The following is a 23,278-nucleotide window of genomic DNA, read 5'->3' on the forward strand; positions in this document are numbered from 1 at the left end:
TCCCATCCGTTGACCAACCTTCATCAAATTCTCTTACCCACTTTGTAAATTCAACTCTCCAAGTACGAATTCAAATGATGTGTTGTTGCAATGGCAGCTTCCCAGATTTGGAACGTTCAATATTAAGAGGCAAATACATGGTTAAGGTAACATAAATGTCATGCTTAATTGCTTATACTATACAGACCAACAATCACAAATGTAATTTTTGTTATAAAATTGGTTAGTGAAATAAGGCCAACAACAGAAGGGTACCCCATTGGACAAAACTAATGATTTTAAGAAAGTTAAGGGGCTGCACCGATTTACTGTAGCTGGAGGTAATATACTAGTATCTCTGGTTTAGTAGTTGAACTCCTTTGATTTTTAATGTTACTGAGAGTAAGTACTCGTACTTGAAACCATGCCAATCAATTTCCAGCCATATTCTCTTATCTCTCTCTCCCATGGGACACAATACCCCACCCCCCACACGAACCTTTCAAAATAACACTGGAGCTCATCATTCTATCATTCAAGGAGCTAGCTCCGCGTGGATTGCTAGCACTCTGCAAAGTGTTAGAGTTTTGTAGTCTTAGTCTCACATTGCTTGATTTGTAAAAACTTGTGTCTCATTAGTGTTATATATAAAGACACTTTGTAAGCTTTTATATGTGCAAGTAATAAAAGTTCTCCTAGTGTAGTCGTGGACGTAGACACATATATTGTGTGCTGAACCACGTTAAGCTTTGTGTCTTTTCTCTCTTTCCTGTATTTCTTTCTCTTCTTTTATTGCTATATACTAACAACAGGTATTAAGAGCTTTTGGTTACTCCACGAGATTTCCTTAGTTTAAAGGAATTAGTGGGAGTCTTCTCAGTTTAGAGGAGGCAGTGAGAGCAATGACATTAGAAGAGGGGAATGTGAAGATCGAGAAGTTCGATGACAGAGATTTCAGCTTTTGGAAGATGCAGATAGAGAATTATCTATATTAGAAGAAGTTCTATCAGCCCTTATCAGGGGTTAAGCCAGACGACATGAAGCAAGAAGAATGGAACTTGCAGGATCGACAGGCTCTTGGCGTGATCAGATTGACATTAGCCAAGAATGTCGCGTTCAACATCGTAAACGAGAAGACTAATGCAGGCTTAATGAAGGCGTTATCAGATATGTACGAGAAGCCGTCGGCAGCCAACAAAGTATACTTGATGCGCCGGTTGTTCAACCTCAAGATGGGAGAAGGTATCTCTGTAACTGATCATATTAATGAATTTAATACTATTATTGCCCAATTGGAATTAGTGCAGATTAAATTTGAGGATGAGGTGAAGGCATTGATTCTATTGTCATCACTACCGGATAGTTGGGCTGCAACTGTTACTACAGTTAGTAGTTCTACAAGGGAGAACACATTAAAGCTTAGTGACATCCGTGACTTGATCTTAAGCAAAGATGTTTGCAAGAGAGATTCAGGAGAATTTTCCAGTCATGTTTCCAATTCAGCATTGAATACTGAAGGCAGGGGAAGGACTACCCAGAAGGGTCAGAATGGTCGAGGCAGATCAAAGTCAAGAGGGAAAGGTCAGAGAAAATTTCAAAGTGACATTACTTGCTGAAATTGTGACAAGAGAGGTCACTCTAGCAATCAGTGCAAGACACCAAAGAAGAACAAGTCGCACAAAAACAAGAAGCGCGATGATGATTAATCCGCAAATGCAGCAACAGATGAACTTGATGATGCATTAATTTACAGTTTGGATAGTCCTATTGATTCATGGATCATGGACTCAGGTGCGTCGTTCCACACCAGTCCCTCTAAAGATTTATTGTCTAACTATATTTCTGGAAGATTTATTGTCTAAATCTCTGGACATTGTCGGAAGAGGTGATATTGACATCAAGACCTCCAGTGGATCCCTATGGACATTGCACAATGTCTGACATATTCCTGCCTTAAAGAGAAACTTAATATCCATAGGGCAGTTGGATAATGAGGGGCATCACACCACTTTTGGAGATGGAGCTTGGAAGGTAACAAAAGGCAATTTCGTTGTGGCTCGTGGAAAGAAGCGAGGATCTCTTTACATGATTGCAGATGAGGATATGGTAGCAGTTACTGAGGCTGTCAATAATTCAGCCATGTTGCATCAAAGATTTGGACACATGAGTGAAAAAGGAATGAAGCTTATGGCGGCAAAGGGTAAGCTATCAAGCCTGAAGCATGTTGATGTTGGTGTTTGTGAACACTGTATCCTTGGAAAGCAGAAAAAGGTCAGCTTATCAAAGGCAGGGAAGACTCCTAAAGTTGAAAGGCTAGAATTGGTGCACACAGATGTTTGGGGGCCAGCCCTAGTGAAATCTATTGGAAACTCACGCTATTATGTCACCTTTATCGACGACTCTACCAAAAAGGTATGGGTTTATTTTCTTAAAAATAAATCTGATGTGTTTTCTGTGTTTAAAAGGTGGAAAACAGAAGTTGAAAATCAGATAGGTCTAAAGGTTAAAAGTCTGAAATCTAACAATGGCAAGGAGTATGATAGTCAGGAGTTTAAAGACTTCTGTTCAAAACATGGGATCAGAATGATCAAGACAATACCAAGAACACCTGAGCAAAACGGTGTTGCAGAAAGGATGAATAGAACCTTGAACGAGAGAGCGAGGTGTATGCGGATCCAATCTGGCTTACCTAAAACATTCTGGGCAGAAGCAATAAACACAACAACATATCTCATCAATAGAGGACCATCAGTTCCTTTGAATTATCAGTTGCCCGAAGAAGTATGGTCTGGAAAGGAGGTAAAACTTTCACATTTAATAATTTTTTGTTGTGTTTCATATATAGTGACAGAATCTAATAGTAGAGATAAATTGGATCCGAAGGCGAGGAAATGTTATTTTATTGGTTATGGATCTGACATGTATGACTACAAGTTTTGGGATGACCAAACCAAGAAAGTTATCAGAAGCAAAAATGTTACTTTTAATGAGAACTTATTTTATAAGGACAAATTTTCTACAGAATCTACATGTGCAGGTAAACTGTCAGAAATTTCTGAGAAAGCACACTTGAAGAAATTTCAGAAAGTGATGTAGCCAACAGAAACCAGAGTACATGCGTAGAGGTTGAGTCAGAACCAGAACCATCAACTCCTCCAAAAAAATCTAGTAGAATTTTAGTACCACCAGATAGGTATTCCCCTTCATTGCATTATTTGTTGTTAACTGATGCTGGTGAGCCATAATGTTTCAGTGAGGCTACGCAGGGGAATGACACTATTGAGTGGGAGCTAGCAATGAAAAATGAGATGAAATTCCTTCAGAAGAATAAGACGTGGTCTTTAACTAAATTTCCAGAAGGAAAGAAAGCGTTACAGAATAGGTGGGTCTATAGGCTAAAGGAAGAATCTGACGGTAGAAGAAGATACAAGGCGAGACTTGTGGTGAAAGGGTTTAAGCAGAAACAAGGAATTGATTTCACAGAGATCTTCTCTCCAGTTGTAAAGATGATTACCATCAGAGTTATTCTGAGTATTGTAGTTGCAGAGAATCTTCACTTGGAGCAGTTAGATGTTAAAACTGCATTCTTGCATGGGGATTTAGAGGAAGCCATCTATATGACCCAACCAGAAGGTTTTGAAGTGCCAGGCAAGGAGAATCTTGTGTGCAAGCTTCATAAGAGTTTATATGGCTTGAAACAAGCACCGAGGCAATGGTACAAGAAGTTTAATGAGTTTATGAGCAACTCAGGATTCAACAGATGTGACATGGACCATTGCTACTATGTTAAGAAATATACTAATAGTTATGTTATCCTTGTCATGTATGTTGATGACATGTTGATTGCAGGATCTAGTATGGCAGAAATTAACAGGTTGAAGCAGCAGTTGGCAAAAAACTTTGAAATGAAGGATCGTGGTCCAGCTAAACAAATCCTTGGTATGAGAATTCTTAGAAACAGATAAGAAGGAATTTTGAAGTTGTCTCAGTAGAAATATATACACAAGTTGCTTGACCGGTTTTACCTTGAAGATTCTAAGACCAGTAATACCCCTTTGGGATCTCATTTGAAGTTTTCAAAGAAGCAATCTTTGCAGACAGATGAAGAAAAATGTTACATGTCAAGAGTACCATATGCATCAGCAGTTGGGAGTTTGATGTATGCTATGGTGTGTACCAGACCTAACATAGCACATGCAGTGAGAGTTGTCAGTAGGTTCCTATCAAATCCAACAAAGGAGCATCGGGAAGGCGTAAAATGGATACTCAGATATCTGAAGGGTACTTCAAAGATGTGTTTGTGCTTCAAAAAAAGCAATATCACTTTACAGGGATTTTCATATGCAAACTTGGGAGGAGATTTTGATACCAAGAAAAGCACCACAGGCTACATTTTTACTTTGGGAGGTACTGCTGTGAGTTGGAAGTCTAAACTTCAAAATAGAGTTGCTCTCTCAACCACGGAAGCCGAGTACATAGCTATCTCAGAAGTAGCTAAGGAGATGATTTGGCTAAAGAATTTTCTCAATGAATTAGGGAAAAAAAGAAGATAATGCTTCAATGTTTAGTGACAGTCAAAATGGTATAAGTCTTGCTAAGAATCCAGTCTTCCATTCTAGATGCAAACATATTCAATTAAGATACCATTTTATCAGGGAGTTGATAAATGGTGGAGACTTATCTTTGTTGAAGATCTTAGGATTAGAGAATCTAGTAGATATGTTGACTATAACTGTTACAACTGACAAGCTGAGGCTTTGCATTGCCTCAGTTGGCCTTCAAGGATAATTAAAGATAAAGGCGTTACACTAGGTAAAGAGTCGATGAACTCATCGCTTACAAGGAGCTGCTAGAGTTTGGAACTTAGACCCCAAGTGGGAGAATTGTTAGAGTTTTGTGGTCTTAGTCCCACATCGCTTGGATTGTTAGAGTTTTGTAGTCTTAGTCCTACATTGCTTGGTTTGTAAAAACTTATGTCTCATTAGTGTTATATATAGAGACACCTTGTAAGCTTTTATATGTGCAAGTAATAAAAGTTTTTCTAGTGTAGCCGTGGACGTAGGCACATACATTGTGTGTTGAACCACGTTAAACTTTGTGTCTTTTCTTTCTTCCTTGTATTTCTTTCTCTTCTTTTATTGCTCTATAAATGATGCAATCCTACCCTGCAAGGGCATTGGATAGAAAAACTCCAAGTAGATTGGGCCAGAGATGCAAGAGAAGGCCCTAGGATTCTTATGAGCCTTAGGGTAGATTTCGGGCCCATGGGCTAAGTACGAGCCCACTTATCTTTGTAAATATTAGATTAAGGTTTCATTATTTTTGGGCCTTGTATATAGGGCTCCATAATGTAGGTAGGGTACCCTAGAAATATAGGATTTTTCAGCCCTTGTATTTTGGGGCACCTAGACTAGTTTTTGTATTAGGGGTAGTTTTGTAATTTCACATGCACTAAGTTGATATTTGATGTGTGTGGTTGGAAATAAATTTAATTGAATTGGTAGAAGCCCAATCCAATTAAATTTTAGAGGGGGAGGTGAGCATTTGCTTACTACACCCCATTGCCACATCATATAGTCACACTTTGTGCATGTCCTTCATGCTTTTTATGCCTCATGACACCTAAGCACACTTAGTGGATAATCTTGGAATTGATCTTGGATTAGTGGGCTGAACCATAACTAAAATTCACTAATCATAATTAGTGAAATTTTGGCTCCAAAGTTTGGCTCCACAAATTCAATTTCAAATTCAAGTGAAATTTGAATTTTCCTCCAATTTTGTGTGACGCTTTGGCTATAAATAGAGGTCATGTGTGTGCATTTTTTTCAACTTTGATGATTTGAATATTAAACTTCAGATTTCAAAGCTCATTTAGAGCACAAAATTTCGTGCTCTTCTCTCCCTCTCCCTTCATTCATCTCCTTCTTCCTCCAAGCTCTTATCCATGACCTCCTATGGTGGTGAGCTTCTTCTAGACTCATCTTCTCCTTGAAGTGGCGTCTCCTTTCTCTCTCCCTTTCTCCATTCCGCTGCCATTCATCTTCCAAGAAGCAAAGGAATCCATTGATGAAGAAGATCCTAGGCCTACAAGCTCCAATGGAGCTTGCATCATCTATACTGACACAAAGAACACCCTGATGTTGAGGGATGATTTGGAAGCTTGGAGGCAAAAAACCAGTGTTGATGTTGCATTCGACAAAAAATTGTTGTGCATAATTAAGGTTTGGATTGCTTAACATAAAACAACTAATCTAATCCAACCAACCTAACTATGTTTTATTGGTTTGAGTCTTAATTTAAACCAAATCCGACCTAAGTCACTTAAACTCCCTATAAACTAGCTATATTTTCATACTTGAAACCACTCTAGGAATTATCATGGATGAACAAAATGTTCATAAATATAGCAGATCAAAGAAATCCATAGCCTCATGAGTTAACTTGTCCTTCAGATGAAGTGAAATTTTTTACCTTCAAAAACATTTTTATGATTTCAATAAAGAAAATCTTGATATATCAAAAAAAGAAAATAGAAAAAATTCTTGATATTTTCAACATTCAAGTACTAAATGAAAAATCTACAAATCTTTGTTGACAAGTTGCTCTAGACAATCTTCAGTTTTGGACATCATTACACTATTTGTTCAATACTTATGAGTAGTTGATCCAAAAAAATACACGCACAAAAGGTCGATCTTTATTCTTTCAGCCACTTGACAAACTTGTTGAAGTTCTCTAAAGATTGACCTCTGTTTGTTGTGTTGCTTGTTACCTTCTCCTTTAACTTCAGAGACCTTGATTTTATGTTCTCATCACTAAGTAGTTGGTTCAATTTCTTCTTAATCTCCCACCGTGACACAAGTCCATTTTCATTCGAGTTCAATCCCAGCCCAACATTCAACTCATAACAAATGTATTTTCTGTTATAAGGTTGGTCACCAAAATATGGCCAGCACAAGAAGGGCACCCCATTAGACAAACATTCTGTGCTTGAATTCCAACCACAATGGCTAATAAAGCATGCTACGGCAGGGTGGCTTAAAACCTTTTGTTGAGGGGCCCACCCAATTATCTTACCTTTATGCCCTTGGAATTCATAAGGGGATGCACAACCCAAAGAAAAGGCTTATTGGTTAGGTCTAGTCCAAGAGCTAGTTCATTGAATTGATTTTGGTAAAAAATAACTACCAAATGCAACATAAGTGTTAGAACAATGAGGTTGTTGATCAAGCCAACTCATGCAAGAGAGATCTTCTTCCCAAAATTGTCCCAATGATCTTAGAGTTGTTGCATTTGTGTTGTCATAACTTCTCAACAATGGGCCAATTGGGAGGAGCTTCGGAGAAAGGGTTAACATCCAAGGTTCAAGTTCATATGCAGTGTTAGAAAGCCACCATTCTGTCAAACTTAAAGCTGGGGTACAATGATGCACCAAATAATTCAGAAAATGCGCACTATTTATTGTGTCAGTCATATTAAGCCAAAAAAAGTTTGTTATGTCTATCTCTGGCATACTTGGTGATAGTCGAATTTTCTTTTTAGAAGTTAATATTGATCCTGCAATGAAAATAAAAAAGAATGAGTAGTATTATATGGAAATAGTTTATATATATATGTTATACTCTCATATGAGTATATAATGTGAAAATTTTGTGTTTAAATTTTTTTGCTTTATAAATTTCCATAAAATTTTGATAGATCCAGCTTTGCCTATTTCATGTCTATTATAAATGATAAATGATAAACACAACTTGAATATAAATGTCATGTAAAAATCTAAAATAAAATGGCATTTATATGATATTTTCTTAGTTTAAAAAATCCTCATTTATATGCTTATAAAAAAAATCCCATCATCTATACCGAATCTATTTTTTATTTTTGAATATGATATTTATTATCATTAATTCTATTTAAGCACAACTTGTATATAAATGCCATGTAAAAATTTATAATAAAATGACATTTTTTGAAAAATATTTTTGTCAAATTAATGATCCAAGCAAGACTCAAACCCGTGACTTTCAAGTTATTAATACAAAATTCTAATCAACTGAGCTAATGAGTCAATTACGTTATAAAATAAATAATGTTGCTATATATAACACTAAAATTTCTAATGCATATTTAACGCGCATGTAAATTTAAATAATAAATTTAGTGACAATTAATTTTGATATAAATCATACGAATTATTTAATTCGTATATTTTTTTTGAAATAAAAAATATTTATTTAATATATATTAAATTTTGTAATTGTAAAAAAAATTAATGACCCATCAATAATATTTTTAAAAATAAAAAATATTTTCTATTACAAAATTTAATATATATTAAATAAATATTTTTTTATTTTTAAATAAAACATACGGATTAAATAATTCGTATGATTTATATCAAAATTAATTGTTACAAAATTTATTATTTAAATTTACATATGCGTTAAATATGCATTAGAAATTTTAGTGTTATGTATAGCACCATTATATATTTTATAACTTAATTGGTTAAAGCATTGTGTTAATAACCTGAAAGTCATACGGGCAATTTGGAAAAATGGAAAATTGCTGGGTGCACCTAGCAACACCCTTTTCTATGTTGTTCATGACTTTTTCCTTCAACTCCATAAACCTAGATTTTATGTTCTCATCATTGAAGAATTGATCCACTTTCATTTTGAACTCCTCGCGTGACACGAGCCCATTTTTATCTTTCTCAAATCCCAGCCCAACTTTCAACTCATCACAAATATGTGTTTTGTTATAAAGTTGGTCTGCAAAGTATGGCCAGCACAACAAAAGGACCCCATTGGACAAACCTTCCATGATAGAATTCCAACCACAATGGGTGGCAAAACATGCTATGGCAGGGTGACTTAGCACCTTTTGTTGAGGAGCCCAACCAACAATGTTACCTTTAGTCCCCAAAAATTCATTAGGGTATTCTAACTTATTCTCTTCACGCACAACCCAAAGAAAATGCCTATTGGTGAGGTCCAATCCAAGCATTGAATTGGTTTTGGTCAAAAAGAGTGAAACTACCAAAGGCAACAAAACCAGGAGGTTGTTGATCTAGCCAACTCATGCGAGAGAGATCTTCTTCCCAAAATTGTCCCATTGATTTTGTATTATCATCATGTCTTCTCAACAATGGTCCAATTGGGAGGATCTTGGGAACAAAGGATAATGTCCCTGGTTCAAGTTCATGTGTGGTGTTGCAAAGCCACCATTCTGTCAAATGTAAGCTTCGTGTACAATGCACCAAATACTTAAGTACTTTCTTACCAATTATTGGGTGACCCATATTCAACCAAAAAAAGTCCTCTGTGTCCATCTCAGGCATACTTGGTGATATCCGAATTCTCTTGCCCGTCGTCAATGTTAATTCTTCAATTAAAATCCAAAAAAAAAGAGAAAGAAACCAGAAATATACCACATATTAATAGTTATTTATTATGCTTCTCTCGGGCTTCAATGGCACAATAACATTTCAGTCGTACGTGATTCAATGTTCAATTAGTATGTTACTTCTTTACGGTTTACGTGCCTAAATTTTCCGAAAACTGCATAACTGGTGGCTACTAAAATGTAATCAATACACAACTGCAGAAGGATTCAGTCTACATTATCCTCTGAGTACCTTACGTTGATCAGTTGTATATGCATATATACTCACACTCATACGTCACACGTGAGAGTATTTAACAATGTTAATACAAATTGAAGCGTGATAACCTAGCTATTCTTTATTAACAATAAGTAATGGTATATTAATATATATATATATATATATATATATCACAAATAGAGTTACCATACGTGTAAAAAAGAAGAGGTGTCAAAAAGGAAAATCACAAAATTAATCTCAACAATAATTAATGTAATTTACTGGTTAGAAATGTTCTTACCAAAATCAGAATCTATGATCCCGTCGTATATAAACTTGGGGATGCTGTACAACAATGTAAAAAGAGTTGTTGATGCAGGACACAACACAACTCCATTGATTATGTGCTTGTCCATTTTCAGTGTATTTGTCATAAAATTCGTCTTCTCTATCTGATCTCACAATCTTTATTTGTTTTTCACATTATTTCTCTACTTCTGCCTTGAAAACCTTAAAGGCATCCAACGTTTCATATTTATTATTAAGCAAGTAAAGATACATGAATCGTGAGTAATCGTCTATGAAAGAGATACAATATTTTTTGTCATGCGAGTCCATATCGGGACAACAAATGTCAGTATGTATAATTTCTAATATTTCTAAACTTCTCTTGGCATTTTTCTTTGTCTTGTTAGTATGCTTTCCCTTTATGCAGTCCACACAAGTGCTAAAATTAGTAAAGTCAAGAGTCTTAAGTACTCCATCACTCACTAGCCTTTTAATTCATTCTATGGAGATATGTCATAGTCTCCTATGCCACAATTTTGATGATTTTTCATTCATGATACAACCTTTAATACCAACGTTTCTTGTGTAGCCATCAAATTATATGGAACCGTGTTAGATAAATTAATTTTGAACAAATTGTCATTCAACACATCATTTCCAATAATAGTAGACTTAAACAATAAATCTAGAAACATAAATTAAATTCCTAGAAAATTCAGGAATATAAAAGACACTATTCAATTAAAAAATAAATCCAGATCCTAAATTAAGTCTACATGTGCCAATAGCCGCCACATGTGAACACATATGATTCCCAGAATAGATGAACCGTTCAACTTCACCTGACTTCCTCTGGCTTGAGAAACCTTGCTTGGTATTAGAAATATGAATCGTAGATCCAGAGTCACTAAACTATGTATCGTGACAAATATCAGCCATATTAGATTCAAAACATACAAAGGAAAAATAATTATCCTTCTTTCCAAGCCAAGCCTTATGTTTATAGCAGTCATTCTTCATGTGCCCTTTCTTTTTACTGAAAAACACCTAGATTCCTTCTTAATTTTGGCAATAGGAGGTATATGGTTCTTGTCCTTCCTTTCCTTCTTCCTCTTATCTAAAGTCACGATAAGAGCACCTTCACCAACCTCTTGAGCAAGTCTCCCTTCCTCCTGGACACACATGGTCAGAAGTTCATTGATTGACCATTTATCCTTATGTGTGTTGTATGATATGTTGAAGGGACCATACTGTGATGGGAGTGAATTCAAAATCAGGTGCACCATGAAGGACTCAGAAATTTCAACCTGGAGTGACTTAAGTTAAGCCGCTAGATCCCTCATATCCATAATGTGTTTTCTCACACCTGTGACTCCACGGACCACCAAGTGGGGCATTTGGGGTCGATAGTTCACCACTTTGGGTAAATGAAGGAGTTCCCGTTGAAGGAGGAGAGGACCCAAATATGCCTGCCATATTGTACCATGGTTGAAAATCATGTGGGTATAAATACATCGACGACATCTGCGACGGTTCTTGGGTGAATGTCGGCGGTGTGTAATACATTCCATGTTGTTGTTCTGGCATCGGAGGGAAACTGTACGGTGCTGCATCAATTGTGGCTAAGCCTCGAGTCTCCACACTTCGTTGTAGTATATCAAACTGTTGATGTTCAAATTGTGGCTGAGAAGGGGGAGCATCTTCATGTGCCTCAAGTATCCTATCCTCTTCGTCAGACAAAAGAGTGATCTTCTCAATACATGGCAGTAAATCGTCAAAGGTACAAACCCTTCTCCCAACAGGTGACACCATAAAATGTAGTGTTTCGGCGATTTCACCTGCATATAAAATAATGGAATAGTAATTAAAATAATCTTCAATAAGCGCAACATTCTTTTCTAAATTATAATGAACAATGTATACCAATAGTCCTCTTCTTGCATGTTTTGGGTCGACATAAACTTTTGTTTTACGTCTGTACCACCTCATATATTCAGAGTTCATACTAAGGGTCCCTGTTTGTGGCGGTGTTTGCTCTACTCTCCTTTCATAGCGACTATTCCATTCATTAAGCGCGGGTTGCATTAGTCGCATCTAATTCCTTCCTTCTTTTCCCTTTAATGTCAAGTCATGTATGTTGCTGGGCTGCATTACTGGGCCTGAAATAGGTTGTTGCATTCCAAATTGTCTCATGACTCTATCCGGCTGGTGTCATTCCACTTTTTGAAAACAAATAAATGGTACGATACATGCCCATAATACAAACCCAATAAAACAAACTTGGCTCAAATTCATTTCCACATGTCCAAAATAAGGGACCCAGACAAACTGCATATAAAAGTTAAATTTAATAAATTAATTAAGAATTACAACATCATTTAATAAATAAATGTCAAAATTATTACCTCGTCGCGTTTTATGACATCTAATTTATGACGAAAATCAAGTAAATTGTCATTGCCTATGTGATGAAATTCACCTCCCAACCATCTTCACAAAAAATTAAATAACAAAATAAAATGTTACATAGAATAATGATTAACATCAACCAAGCATATTTATTAATAATCAATTCAAAATAGTAAAAAAAAGTATACCTGTAGGCAAAGTGGTGTGTTTTGTTGTTGTGGAGGAATAAACTACGGGCTAATGTTGGGCATCATTCCCATGCCCATAATTGAATCAAGAGAGTGAAACCGCCTATTGATTTAACATTATAGTCTATTGCGATGCACATCTCTCTATAAAGGTTACCCAAAAGAACCGCTCCCCATGCATAAGTGCTGCACTCCCCAAGGTCTCTCAAAAATTTCAAATATCTCATTGGCACCCTTTTACTGCTTTTGTCAACAAACATCACCCATCCTATGAATCTTAAGATCCAAGAACGAGCAAATCTTTTAAGCCTTTGTTGGTTGTTTGTAAAATCATGAATATTTGCAAATTGAGAAGCCAACAAACTCAATAAAAGTGAGTTCCCATCAACTGCATCATCGTGAGGCATGACACCCAATAATTCATGACACAACTCAAACCAGTCAATATTTGTAATGGCAGTTAAAGGTCTTCCATCCACAGAAATATCAAGTAGCACAGAAACATCTTGAAGTGTAATAGTTGCCTCCCCACACTTCAAATGAAATGTATGTGTTTCTGGCCTCCACCTTTCAATAAAAGCATTAACTAATGCTCCATTTACTTTCAACTGTGTAAATTTCATTATCGGGTACAAACCCGAAACTTGTAATAGAGGAATAATTTCGTCTAGCGGTGCTTCTGTATGATTGTACAGTGGTGTAGCTCGTCGGATTTTTAACATCCTTTCATTAGCACCATTCCAAATATGTTGTGATATATGATTTTTTTGCATTCATAATAAATCATTCTCTATTGGTCCAGATGCCACATCATAATGATTAGAAGATGACGAACTTGTCATATTAAAACCCCTGCATAGAAAGAAAAAAAATGAATAATCACACATATCATAAATAATAAATAAAAAATAACGATATATTTAAATACATGTTACTAATGATTTTATTATAACAAAAACGATATCCATAAATACTCAAATAATTAAAAACATTAACACCATTAAATGTATATAAAAAAAACACATAAATTCAAGTCATCCATATAAATAAATATTAACAATAATAATTTCATAAAATGCGACAATAAAAATATATTGGATATATTTTTAAAAATATAAATATAAGAATTTTTAATATTTTTAACGATATATTTAAATATATTTTACTAATAATTTTAATATAACAAAAACGATATCCATAAATACTCAAATAATTAAAAACATTAACACCATCAAATGTATATAAAAAAACACATAAATTCAAGTCATCCATATAAATAAATATTAACAATAATAATTTCATTAAATGCGACAATACAAATATATCCAATATATTTTTAAAAATACAAATATAATAAAATAAAAACTATAAAAATCACAAATAAATAATAATAATAATAATATTATCATAAAAAATATTTAAAAAATACAGACACAAATCATACATATTAAAGAAATTATTTTAAAATTAATCAAAATATTAACTATTTAAATGACAAATCATAAATAACATAAATCAGAATTAATATAATTAAATATTAACAAAAACAATAATATAATATTTAAATGACAAATCATAAATAACAATATTATTATCTATAATTATCTTCAACAACAATTAACAATTTTATATTATTATAAAATAAAAACAAATCTAACACACTATAAAACTAACAATATTTACCTCTACAAACAAATCCACTAAAAAACACAAAATGCCTACCTGCAAAAAATAAAACATATAAATACTAAAATATAACAATTTATATAAATTAAATAAATTAAAAGCATTAAAAAAAATTACTAACCAGCTGGGGAAAGGGGGAACCAAACAAGGAGAAGGAAGGGGGAACCAAGAAGGAGCCTTGTGGGGGGGACCGCTGTTTTTAAGCGCCTGGGAGCAGGGCGTGACCTAAGGCGCCTCGGGCAGCAGCGCGAGTCAACGCGCCTACAAGCAGGGCGTGACCCGTAGCGCCTACACTCAGGGCGTGACACATGGCGCCACATCGTGGGTGGGTCCAATCCCCACCATGCCACGTGTCGCCATTTTGAGAAACGCGCCTAATAGGGAAATGCCTTGTAGGAAAAAAAACAAATTCACGGGGTAAATAATTTCAAAACAGACCCATTTAGGTAAATAATTTGTAAAAGGAACCCTATTTGATATTTTTGCCCTAATATATATCTCTAATTGGTGGCTTAACGCCTTTTGTTGAGGAGCCCAATCAACAATCTTTCCTTTACTTCCCAAGAATTCATTAGGGTATACTTCTTATTGTCTTGACGCACCACCCAAAGAAAAGGTCTATTAGTGAGGTCTAGTCCAAGAGCTAGTTCATGGAATTGGTTTTGGTCAAAATGAGTGAAACTACCAAAGGTAACATACAACACAACCATGAGGTTGTTGATCAAGCTAACTCATGCAGGATAGATCTTCTTCCCAATATTGTCCGATTGTTTTTGCAGTTGCAATTGTATCATCGTAACTTGTCAACAATGGACCAATTGGTACAAGCTTAGGAATAGATCGAGGATAATGCCCCAGGTTCAAGTTCATTTTTGGTGTTGCAAAGCCACCATTCCGCCAAATTCAATTTTTGTGTACAATGCATGAAATATTTAAGTACTACATTTCTGTTAATTGTGTCGCCCATATTAAACCAAAAAAAGGTTTCTGGGTCCATCTCAGCCATACCTTGTGATATGTGAATGGTCTTTTTAGTGGTTGGTGTTAATCCTACAATGTAAAACAAAATTTAATAAATACTAATATACAACAAATTTATTGATATTTATTATGCTTCTCTCTTGGGTTTTAATGACAATAAAATTAGTGGAGTAATCAGTGAGTTTCAAAGAATAAATACTTATTAATTTAGATAAGAGTAATGATACATATAGACTTATCTATTTTAAACATCTCATTAACATCTTTAGTTTCTTTTTATTTCTCTTTTTCTATATCATATCATAAATCTTATCATATATATAATTCTTTTTCTTTTTCAACTCTCTCTATGTATAAAGATAGCATCATGGAACATTTATCTTTGGATAAAATTCTCGTGAGGCATTTATAGGAAAAAAATAAGAAAAAAAAAATGAAATAAACTCTTTAGTGAACTAAAATTAACTTACGTATAAATTAAGAATCAACTTTTGAAGAAACTAATAACTTGAGAAGGTTTGTACAATTACCTTATTCATAAGCTATACTTTTAACTTTTAGAAGGGAAAAAATATTTTGTTTATTCTTTTATTCTCCAATAAGTACTTATAGCAATTCGGAAAAAAAGGTACATGTAGCAAAATTTATCCAAAGAGACTCCAAATTAATAAAGTCAAACAAGTTCGGATATATAGTAGATTATGAGTATGATATTATTACCACCATCAGAATCTATGATCCCATCATCAATAAGCTTAGGGAGGTTGTATACAAGGGCAAATATTCCAAATTTAGCCCCAAAATTCAAAGCCCACCCTATGCACAAATCTGCAACAATTAAGCTGATTCTATTGTCACCATTCAAATGAATATCCTCTATGAGCTTCTCAAGCATAGTTGGCATGGTGTTTTACATAGCTTCACCTAGCTTGCTCATATTGTTGCTGTCATCCTCAAGTCCCAAACCATCAGGGATTGAGACCAACTTCAGTAGTGATTCATTAGCTCCTCTATGTTGTTGCTCGCCCATGGAACCCACCACTCTCTTGTGGTCGAAGTCTGTGTTCACAACAATGACTTTGCATCATGGGATTGACATGCCCTTGAGCTGGATATGGTAAAACTAACACAGTTGGAATCATGTTGTATTTTCAATGGATTCTCATGAGGTCCTTCTTTGAGTATATATATATATATATATATATATATATATATATATATATATATATATATATATATATATAAAGTAAGTAGTGTTACATTAAAAATTATATATGTTATTGATGATATATTTAATGTATTTCATTTGTTTTTGAGAATGGAGATAAAAAGAAAAAGAAAAAACAGGAACAAAAGAAAAACTACACCCTCTGGTAGCTCACACTCCCCTGGCATCCGAATTCAAGATGAAATTCAAAGCAATTGGCACATTGTCTAGAAGCTGCTACGAGGATCCATTTTGGTTTCCCATTTGTATATATATGTATGTATTTATTTATTTTTATATAAGGGATATATGTATTTAATTTGAATATATATGTGTGTGTGTGTGGAGAGATAGAATGAATGAATATGTATACACCACACATAAATATTATTTATGAATACATTTATAAAAAATATAAATTTATTAATATTTTTAAATTTCTAATACAAATTATTATTTGCAATTAAATTATTATTTATTTATTTTAACCATAGATAGTAAAGTATAACATTTTAATTATTAATAATTGTTTGTCATTATACATATATAATTAATTATACACACATAATTGATTATTAAAAGGATTATTGTTGATTTCAATTTCATATAACAAAATATTGATGGTGTGAATTTGAATAATATCTTGTTCTCTTGATTATATTTTCTACTTATTATAAATATTAAGTAGTTAATTAATAGGCTTACTCATCATTAATATTTTTTAATTAGTCCACTAGTTTTTCACTATATAGTAACATGACTAATAGCTTCTTGATTTGTTTTCCAATAACTTTGTAATTCTTAGATATTTTTTAGCTTTGAACTAATATTATTAATTTGTAACTTATTATTTTATCCTCCTTAAATTAATAAATTGTAAAAAGAATGGTAAAAGAAAAAAGAACATTACTAAAATTATTTACTAATTAAGTTTATAGGATTTTTAACTTCCTGTAAAAAAAATCTTTAACTTAAGTAACATATCAAGATCAAAAAAATAAAAAATTAATGTTCTCCAATTTTATTTTATTTCTTTTGATTTTCTTATGCCGATTAGTAGTTTTTGTTTTCACATATTTCTGTTTTTTTTTTTTTCTTTTGTTGTGCGAGACGTTAAAGAATACGGTCTTATTCAATTATTTATAAAATAATTTGGTATCGGTCTTAGTATAAGAGTAATTATTTAAAACTCATTAATTATAAATTTGATCATTAGGTTGTCCAGAATGAAAAGTGAATTAAAAGAATTTTCTATTTTTTTCTTCCATAATTTTAATCAAAACTGTGTCTTTCTATATTTTTTTTTGGGAAATGTCTTTCTATATTCTTAATTTGCTCATTAAAGTGATAATTGATTTATAATAACATGCTTTATATGTTCCATCTTTTTATACGAGTATTTATACGTTCTTCTAATTATATAATAAGCATATTATTAAAATGTAATAACATGCTTTATATGTTCCATCTTTTGGCTGTGAAGAACCAAAAGATGAAGGTATGTTTAGTGGTTACGATAACACTTAGGTTATGATTTCTCTTATTTTATTGTTTATTTCATCTCCTCTCTTCTTTATTCTATAATAACTCTTACTAGCAAAATTGATGGATTAGTATTTATATCAGGACTTAGGAGAACCACATGCTATTGTAAAATTTATTTCCCTATGAAAATGTAATGTCATATCAAGAAGCTTATCAATGGCAATACTTTCTAATAATAATAGGCTAAAATAGCTCTGATAGTAAGTGTTATTTTTATCCTTTATAATATTCATTCGTAATGATATTATGATTTTCTTTTCTTGTTTGGTATGTTGATTAAGTTAAAGTGATTAGTTACTGTGTTAAGAAGATAGTTCTTCACTATTGTTTCTTCGTCTCTCGCTGCTTCATCATCCTCTATGTTACCTATATTGTCATCAATTTTCTCCCGATCCCCTTGGGGTTAGTAGATAGAAGAGAGAACATGTATGCTAATAGTAGTCTTATATTCAATATTTGTTGTATTTAAATACAGTTGTACCCTACAAAAATGGACAAGAACAACCAAGAGGGTTAAGGGGGGAGTACTGTGAAGAGAATGCTGTGATTGCGAGAACCTTTACAGAAGTCCATCAAATATGATGAAAGTTAGTCCTGGATGTAAGGAGAAGAAGGAGGATGGTACTACTGATTAATGTATGTTTTGTTGTCTTGTTTATTACCTATATACCCCATTTTCTCTAATTAAAGGCAATTTTAAGTTTGTTAGAAAGAAAAGTAATGTATAATACTCCTATTAGGAAAAAAATGACATTGTTTAGTTCAGATTGTTTTTCCATGAAAAATATCATGTTCTATACACAAAGGCATGCCATACTTATCAGTTGGCTTAAATAATTCTGTTGTGGTAAATTTTCTGGTTGTCCTGTATGCCATTATTGAATTAATTGGTAGGAACAATTTCAATAACAATTCAACTTTTTTTTTGTTTGTGTGTTTAAGATCCAGTTGACATGCCTAGGAAAGGGGGATTATGGCAACCAAGAGAGTCAATAAAGCAAGAGAACCATCAACAAAATGAGAATGAAAAATTGGATGTGTTCATTTAAGTGGTGGTTTTTTTTTCTGGCTTTAAGGTTTTATCTGACACTTTTCTTATTTTATATGTTGTGTTTCAGATATAATTGTCAAGTCTAAAAGAAAGGGAAGAGGACAAACAAGACGCTTCAAATGAAGCGTCAACAAAGTGCAGATGGGAAGTTGGATGTTCTCATTCATCCTACAAAGCTGGTAGCAGTAGGTCCAGGCTACAATGATTTCATTACTGGTCTTTCTCTTATTGTTCACCAGAATGCCCGTCTTAATGTGCTCCAGTGGAAGAAAGTTCCACAAAGTACTAGGGATACAATAGTGCAAAGTATTTTGGTATGTTTGGTTTTAATCGTGATATGTAAATGATTGACGATGCCTTTATTGGATAAATTTGCTTTTTGCTAGTTTGTGGGTGGCATTCCTTGGTTTTGCTTCCCTCGGAATGGGGCTTATTTTAACTAATATGCAGAGAGATATGTAAAATTGCCTTTGAGAAAATTGTTTTGAGTTTGACCAAGGATGCTACTATGTTGGTATCATGAAGGATCATCAGTTTGTGAAAGTATAAAGGAAAGGCATTGCTATGATTGCGGGTGTGAGAGTGGCCCAAATGAGGATTTGAATGTGCTAATAGATTTTTTGGAAACTAGAAAAATAGACAGTGTGCTGAACTCCTTTATTATATCATTCCCAAAATGCAACATACCTTAGATTTTTATACAAATCTGAACAGTTTTCATTTTGATTATGCAAAAATAAGTAGAGGGATATATCAACTAATTTGGGCTATTTGGATCATGATAATTACTTAGTGATTATTTTACTTCATCCTATTGATATTTTCTGTTCTTTGTGTCTATTAGTGGAATATATTTGATGTTGGACATTTTAGTGTAATTGATCTCTTTATTATGTTAAAATAAGAGTGCACGCTTGTTTTAATGTAATAACGATATGTTCGGTTTAGGCAAAGGTTGGAAGTTACAAAAACTTCCATCAACGGTTGGAAGTTACATGGAAGTTACTAAAACTTCCATCAACGACAGTTTTTAAAATAGAAAAAACTTCCATCAACCGCCAAAAACCACCTGTTCTTTGATTATAAATAATCATTCTGGTTCAGAAAGCATAACGATGTGAAAAACATACAAGACCAAAACAAAACTCTTGAATTATAATCTTCTGATTTTATCCGATTGAACAATTTTGGTTGAACCCCGAAATTTGATTCAATCTGAAAGTGTTTATACACGACTTCAGATTTATCCAGGATTATCTCGATTTTCAAATTTAACCAACAAAAGATTGAATCAAATCTTTCGAGATGACGAACGATAGTTCGAAGATGACAAGCAAGTTTACGAAGTTGGACAAGTTTGAAGGGCAGGATTTCAGAAGATGGCAGAAGAAGATGCACTTTCTCTTGACAACATTGAATGTGGTGTATGTGTTGAGTACACCGATGCCGGTGTATATGGAAGACGAAACTCTGGATCAAACAAGGAAGCGTTCGAAATGGGAGAACGACGATTACATTTGTCGTGGACACATTCTGAACGGTATGTCTGACTCTCTCTTTGATATTTATCAAAATGTTGAGTCTGCTAAGGAATTATGGGACTCTCTTGAATCCAAGTATATGGCAGAAGATGCCTCAAGTAACAAATTCTTAGTTAGTAATTTCTTTAATTACAAAATGATTGATTCGAGGCCTGTTATGGAGAAATATAATGAACTGCTGCGGATTTTGGGTCAGTTTACTCAACATGATTTGAAAATGGATGAATCCATTGCAGTTTCATCTATAATTGATAAACTGCCTTCTTCTTGGAAAGACTTCAAGCATACCTTGAAACATAAGAAGGAAGAGTTGACTCTGGTTCAACTCGGTAGTCATTTCATGATTGAGGAGTCGCTGAGGGCTTAGGAAATTGACAAAGTCAATGATAAAACCGTAGCAGGTTCCTCTTCCGTTAATATGGTAGAGGAAAGTGGAACAGTTAAGCAAAATTACAATGCTAAAGGTAACAAACGAAAATTTCAAGGAAATAAGAACAAAGGTCCAAACAAACAGACAAAATTGTCATGTTGGAAGTGTGGGAAACCTGGTCATTTAAAGAGGGATTGCCGGGTGTTCAAAGGAAAGAACAAGGCTGGTCCAAGTGGGTCTAATGATCCTGAAAAGCAACAAGGTCAGATTGTTGTGAATAATTTTAATTCGAATACGAATTCAAATTATGTATCACTAATATCTGATGCATTCTATGTGCAGGATGATGACGTTGCTTGGTGGTTTGATTCGGGAGCAACAAGCCATGTGTGCAAAGATCGTCGTTGGTTCAAGGAATTTAGACCAATAGATGATGGCTCTATTGTGAAGATGGGCAATGTTGCAACTGTACCAATCCTAGGATTAGGTTGTGTGAATTTAGTTTTTACTTCCGGAAAAAGTTTGTATTTGGATAATGTCTTATTTGTACCTGGTATTCGTAAGAACTTATTGTTTGGTATGGTTTTAAATAATTGTGGTTTCAAGCAAGTACTTGAAAGTGACAAGTACATCTTGTCAAGACATGGTTCGTTTGTTGGATTTGGTTATCGTTGTAATGGAATGTTTAAATTAAAAATTGATGTTCCTTTTGTTCATGAATCTGTTTGTATGGCCTTGCAAACCTGGTACTCAAATTTCACGACGATCCAACGGTGAATGAGTCCGAGATCATCATTTTTCTGAGATAGGTTTGATGGGCTGTGGGAAAAAGACAACTGTTAACGAGACCAGGATCGTAGTTTTATCAAGACAGCTCTGGATTTCTGTGGGAAAGAAAAAGGCTATAATGTGAAAGATATTTCTCTCAGCTCAAACAGAATTTCAAAATTCCCAACGGTGAGAATGCTCGGAATTGAGTTGCAAACCTGGTACTCAAATTTCACGACGATCCAACGGTGAATGAGTCCGAGATCATCATTTTTCTGAGATAGGTTTGATGGGCTGTGGGAAAAAGAAAGGGTTTTGGAAAAAGAAGAGAGAAAAAACGAAATTGAGAGGGAGGCTGAGGAGTCGGTCTGAAAACTGACCCTATTATTTACTCTATTTATTTATTTTTATTATTTTATAAAAAAAGAAACTCTATTTTATTCCCTATCAAATGAATAAATCAAATGTCTTTTTTTTTCCTTCAAATCATTATTTCTCATTATTTATTTATTTATAAAAACCTGATCATTTTTCTAAAACTCTATTTATTTAAAAAAATAATTTTTTTTTTAAATTGGCTTACGAAAAATGGGATGTTACACTTACCATATGGCCCTAAACCTGCAAGGTGCTTCTCAGGTTATGTTTCATCGCACTTTGGAAATTGCTATATCATATAATTTAGTCTTAAACATGGAAAGACTCTTTTTCGCCAATCAGAAATACCTATAAAGTAGTAGAATATACACCAGAGAGAAGGGAGAAATCATTATTCATTGCGTAATTTTAGTATTTTATCATCTTGGAATATTAAATATTAGCAGTTCTTAACTTTTTAGTGTAAGTAAAATATAATTATGAGGTTTTCAATGAAATTCCCCATAATCATGCTACTTAACATACACTTTATAGACATCCTATAGGCTACAGACACTCCTTGCATGGATATCAATTAAATAGAATTATGGTACACTTTGTTGATTTCCTTAGTTTCCTGCCATTGGATTTGGTTATTCATGTGATGAAATGCTTCATCTGGACTATTGTTTTTTTTATTTATTGGTAGTAGTACTATTTTTAACTATTTTGCGGTGGTAGACCATTGAAGATTTGATGTTCTAGTTTTCACTTTTGAGTTTCACCATGTCCATGTTTTATGTGGTTTCTGAGTAGTGGTTGATCAAGAATCTGATGTGAACAACTTCCACTTCCGAGTTTTGTTCACTGTATTAGTTTAAATCCTTTATAGTATGCATGAGAGTTTTGATATGTAATAGGCTAGTGATCTCATGTTTGTTGAATATTTGTAGTATCGTATTAATGTATCTGTGTGGAAAACATTTCCTGATTGAAATTCACCCTTAACTAACAAATTTTATTTGTAGACAAAGCAGGAAGATACACATCAAAATCAAGATGGTTATTATTGAAGAAGATAAAGTGGTTGCGACCCCTAATGTGAAAAATGCTTCAAATAGTACTGATTTTCAACCTAACAATGATCTAGCTCATTCAGAAAATCAGTCTAACCATAATGTGGATAATTAAGTCTCAACCTGACAAGGATCTCTCCAATTCCAAAGCAAAAGTACTTCCTGCATCTAAAACCCAGCCTTCTAGTGTCAATGCAAATGAAGGGACATTGCCCAACTGTG

At 33.7% G+C, this 23,278-nt stretch overlaps 1 protein-coding gene and 1 pseudogene across 1 annotated transcript; one reads left to right on the plus strand and one right to left on the minus strand.

Moving 5' to 3' along the window:
- The first annotated feature begins 1,106 nt into the window (after window positions 1–1,106).
- On the plus strand, window positions 1,107–1,660 carry LOC114399501. The gene is made up of 2 exons (XM_028361696.1): window positions 1,107–1,221; window positions 1,366–1,660. Exons 1-2 carry the CDS (start codon window positions 1,131–1,133, stop codon window positions 1,593–1,595), a joined length of 321 nt encoding a protein of 106 aa, XP_028217497.1. The 5' UTR covers window positions 1,107–1,130; the 3' UTR covers window positions 1,596–1,660.
- A 5,019-nt stretch (window positions 1,661–6,679) lies between these two features.
- LOC114400436 lies at window positions 6,680–16,283 on the minus strand (annotated as a pseudogene).
- Between the last annotated feature and the right edge of the window lie 6,995 nt (window positions 16,284–23,278).

The sequence above is a fragment of the Glycine soja genome, chromosome 19 (genome assembly GCF_004193775.1).
Source record: "Glycine soja cultivar W05 chromosome 19, ASM419377v2, whole genome shotgun sequence".
Classification (NCBI taxonomy): domain Eukaryota; kingdom Viridiplantae; phylum Streptophyta; class Magnoliopsida; order Fabales; family Fabaceae; genus Glycine; species Glycine soja.

What these genes read in the sequence shown, in the direction of transcription:
- LOC114399501 (XM_028361696.1), top strand. Translation starts at nt 1,131, where the DNA reads ATGAAGGCGTTATCAGATATGTACGAGAAGCCGTCGGCAGCCAACAAA. An exon ending in CAACCTCAAGATGGGAGAAG is followed by an intron (nt 1,222 to 1,365) that starts GTATCTCTGTAA and finishes CTGTTACTACAG; the next exon opens with TTAGTAGTTCTACAAGGGAG.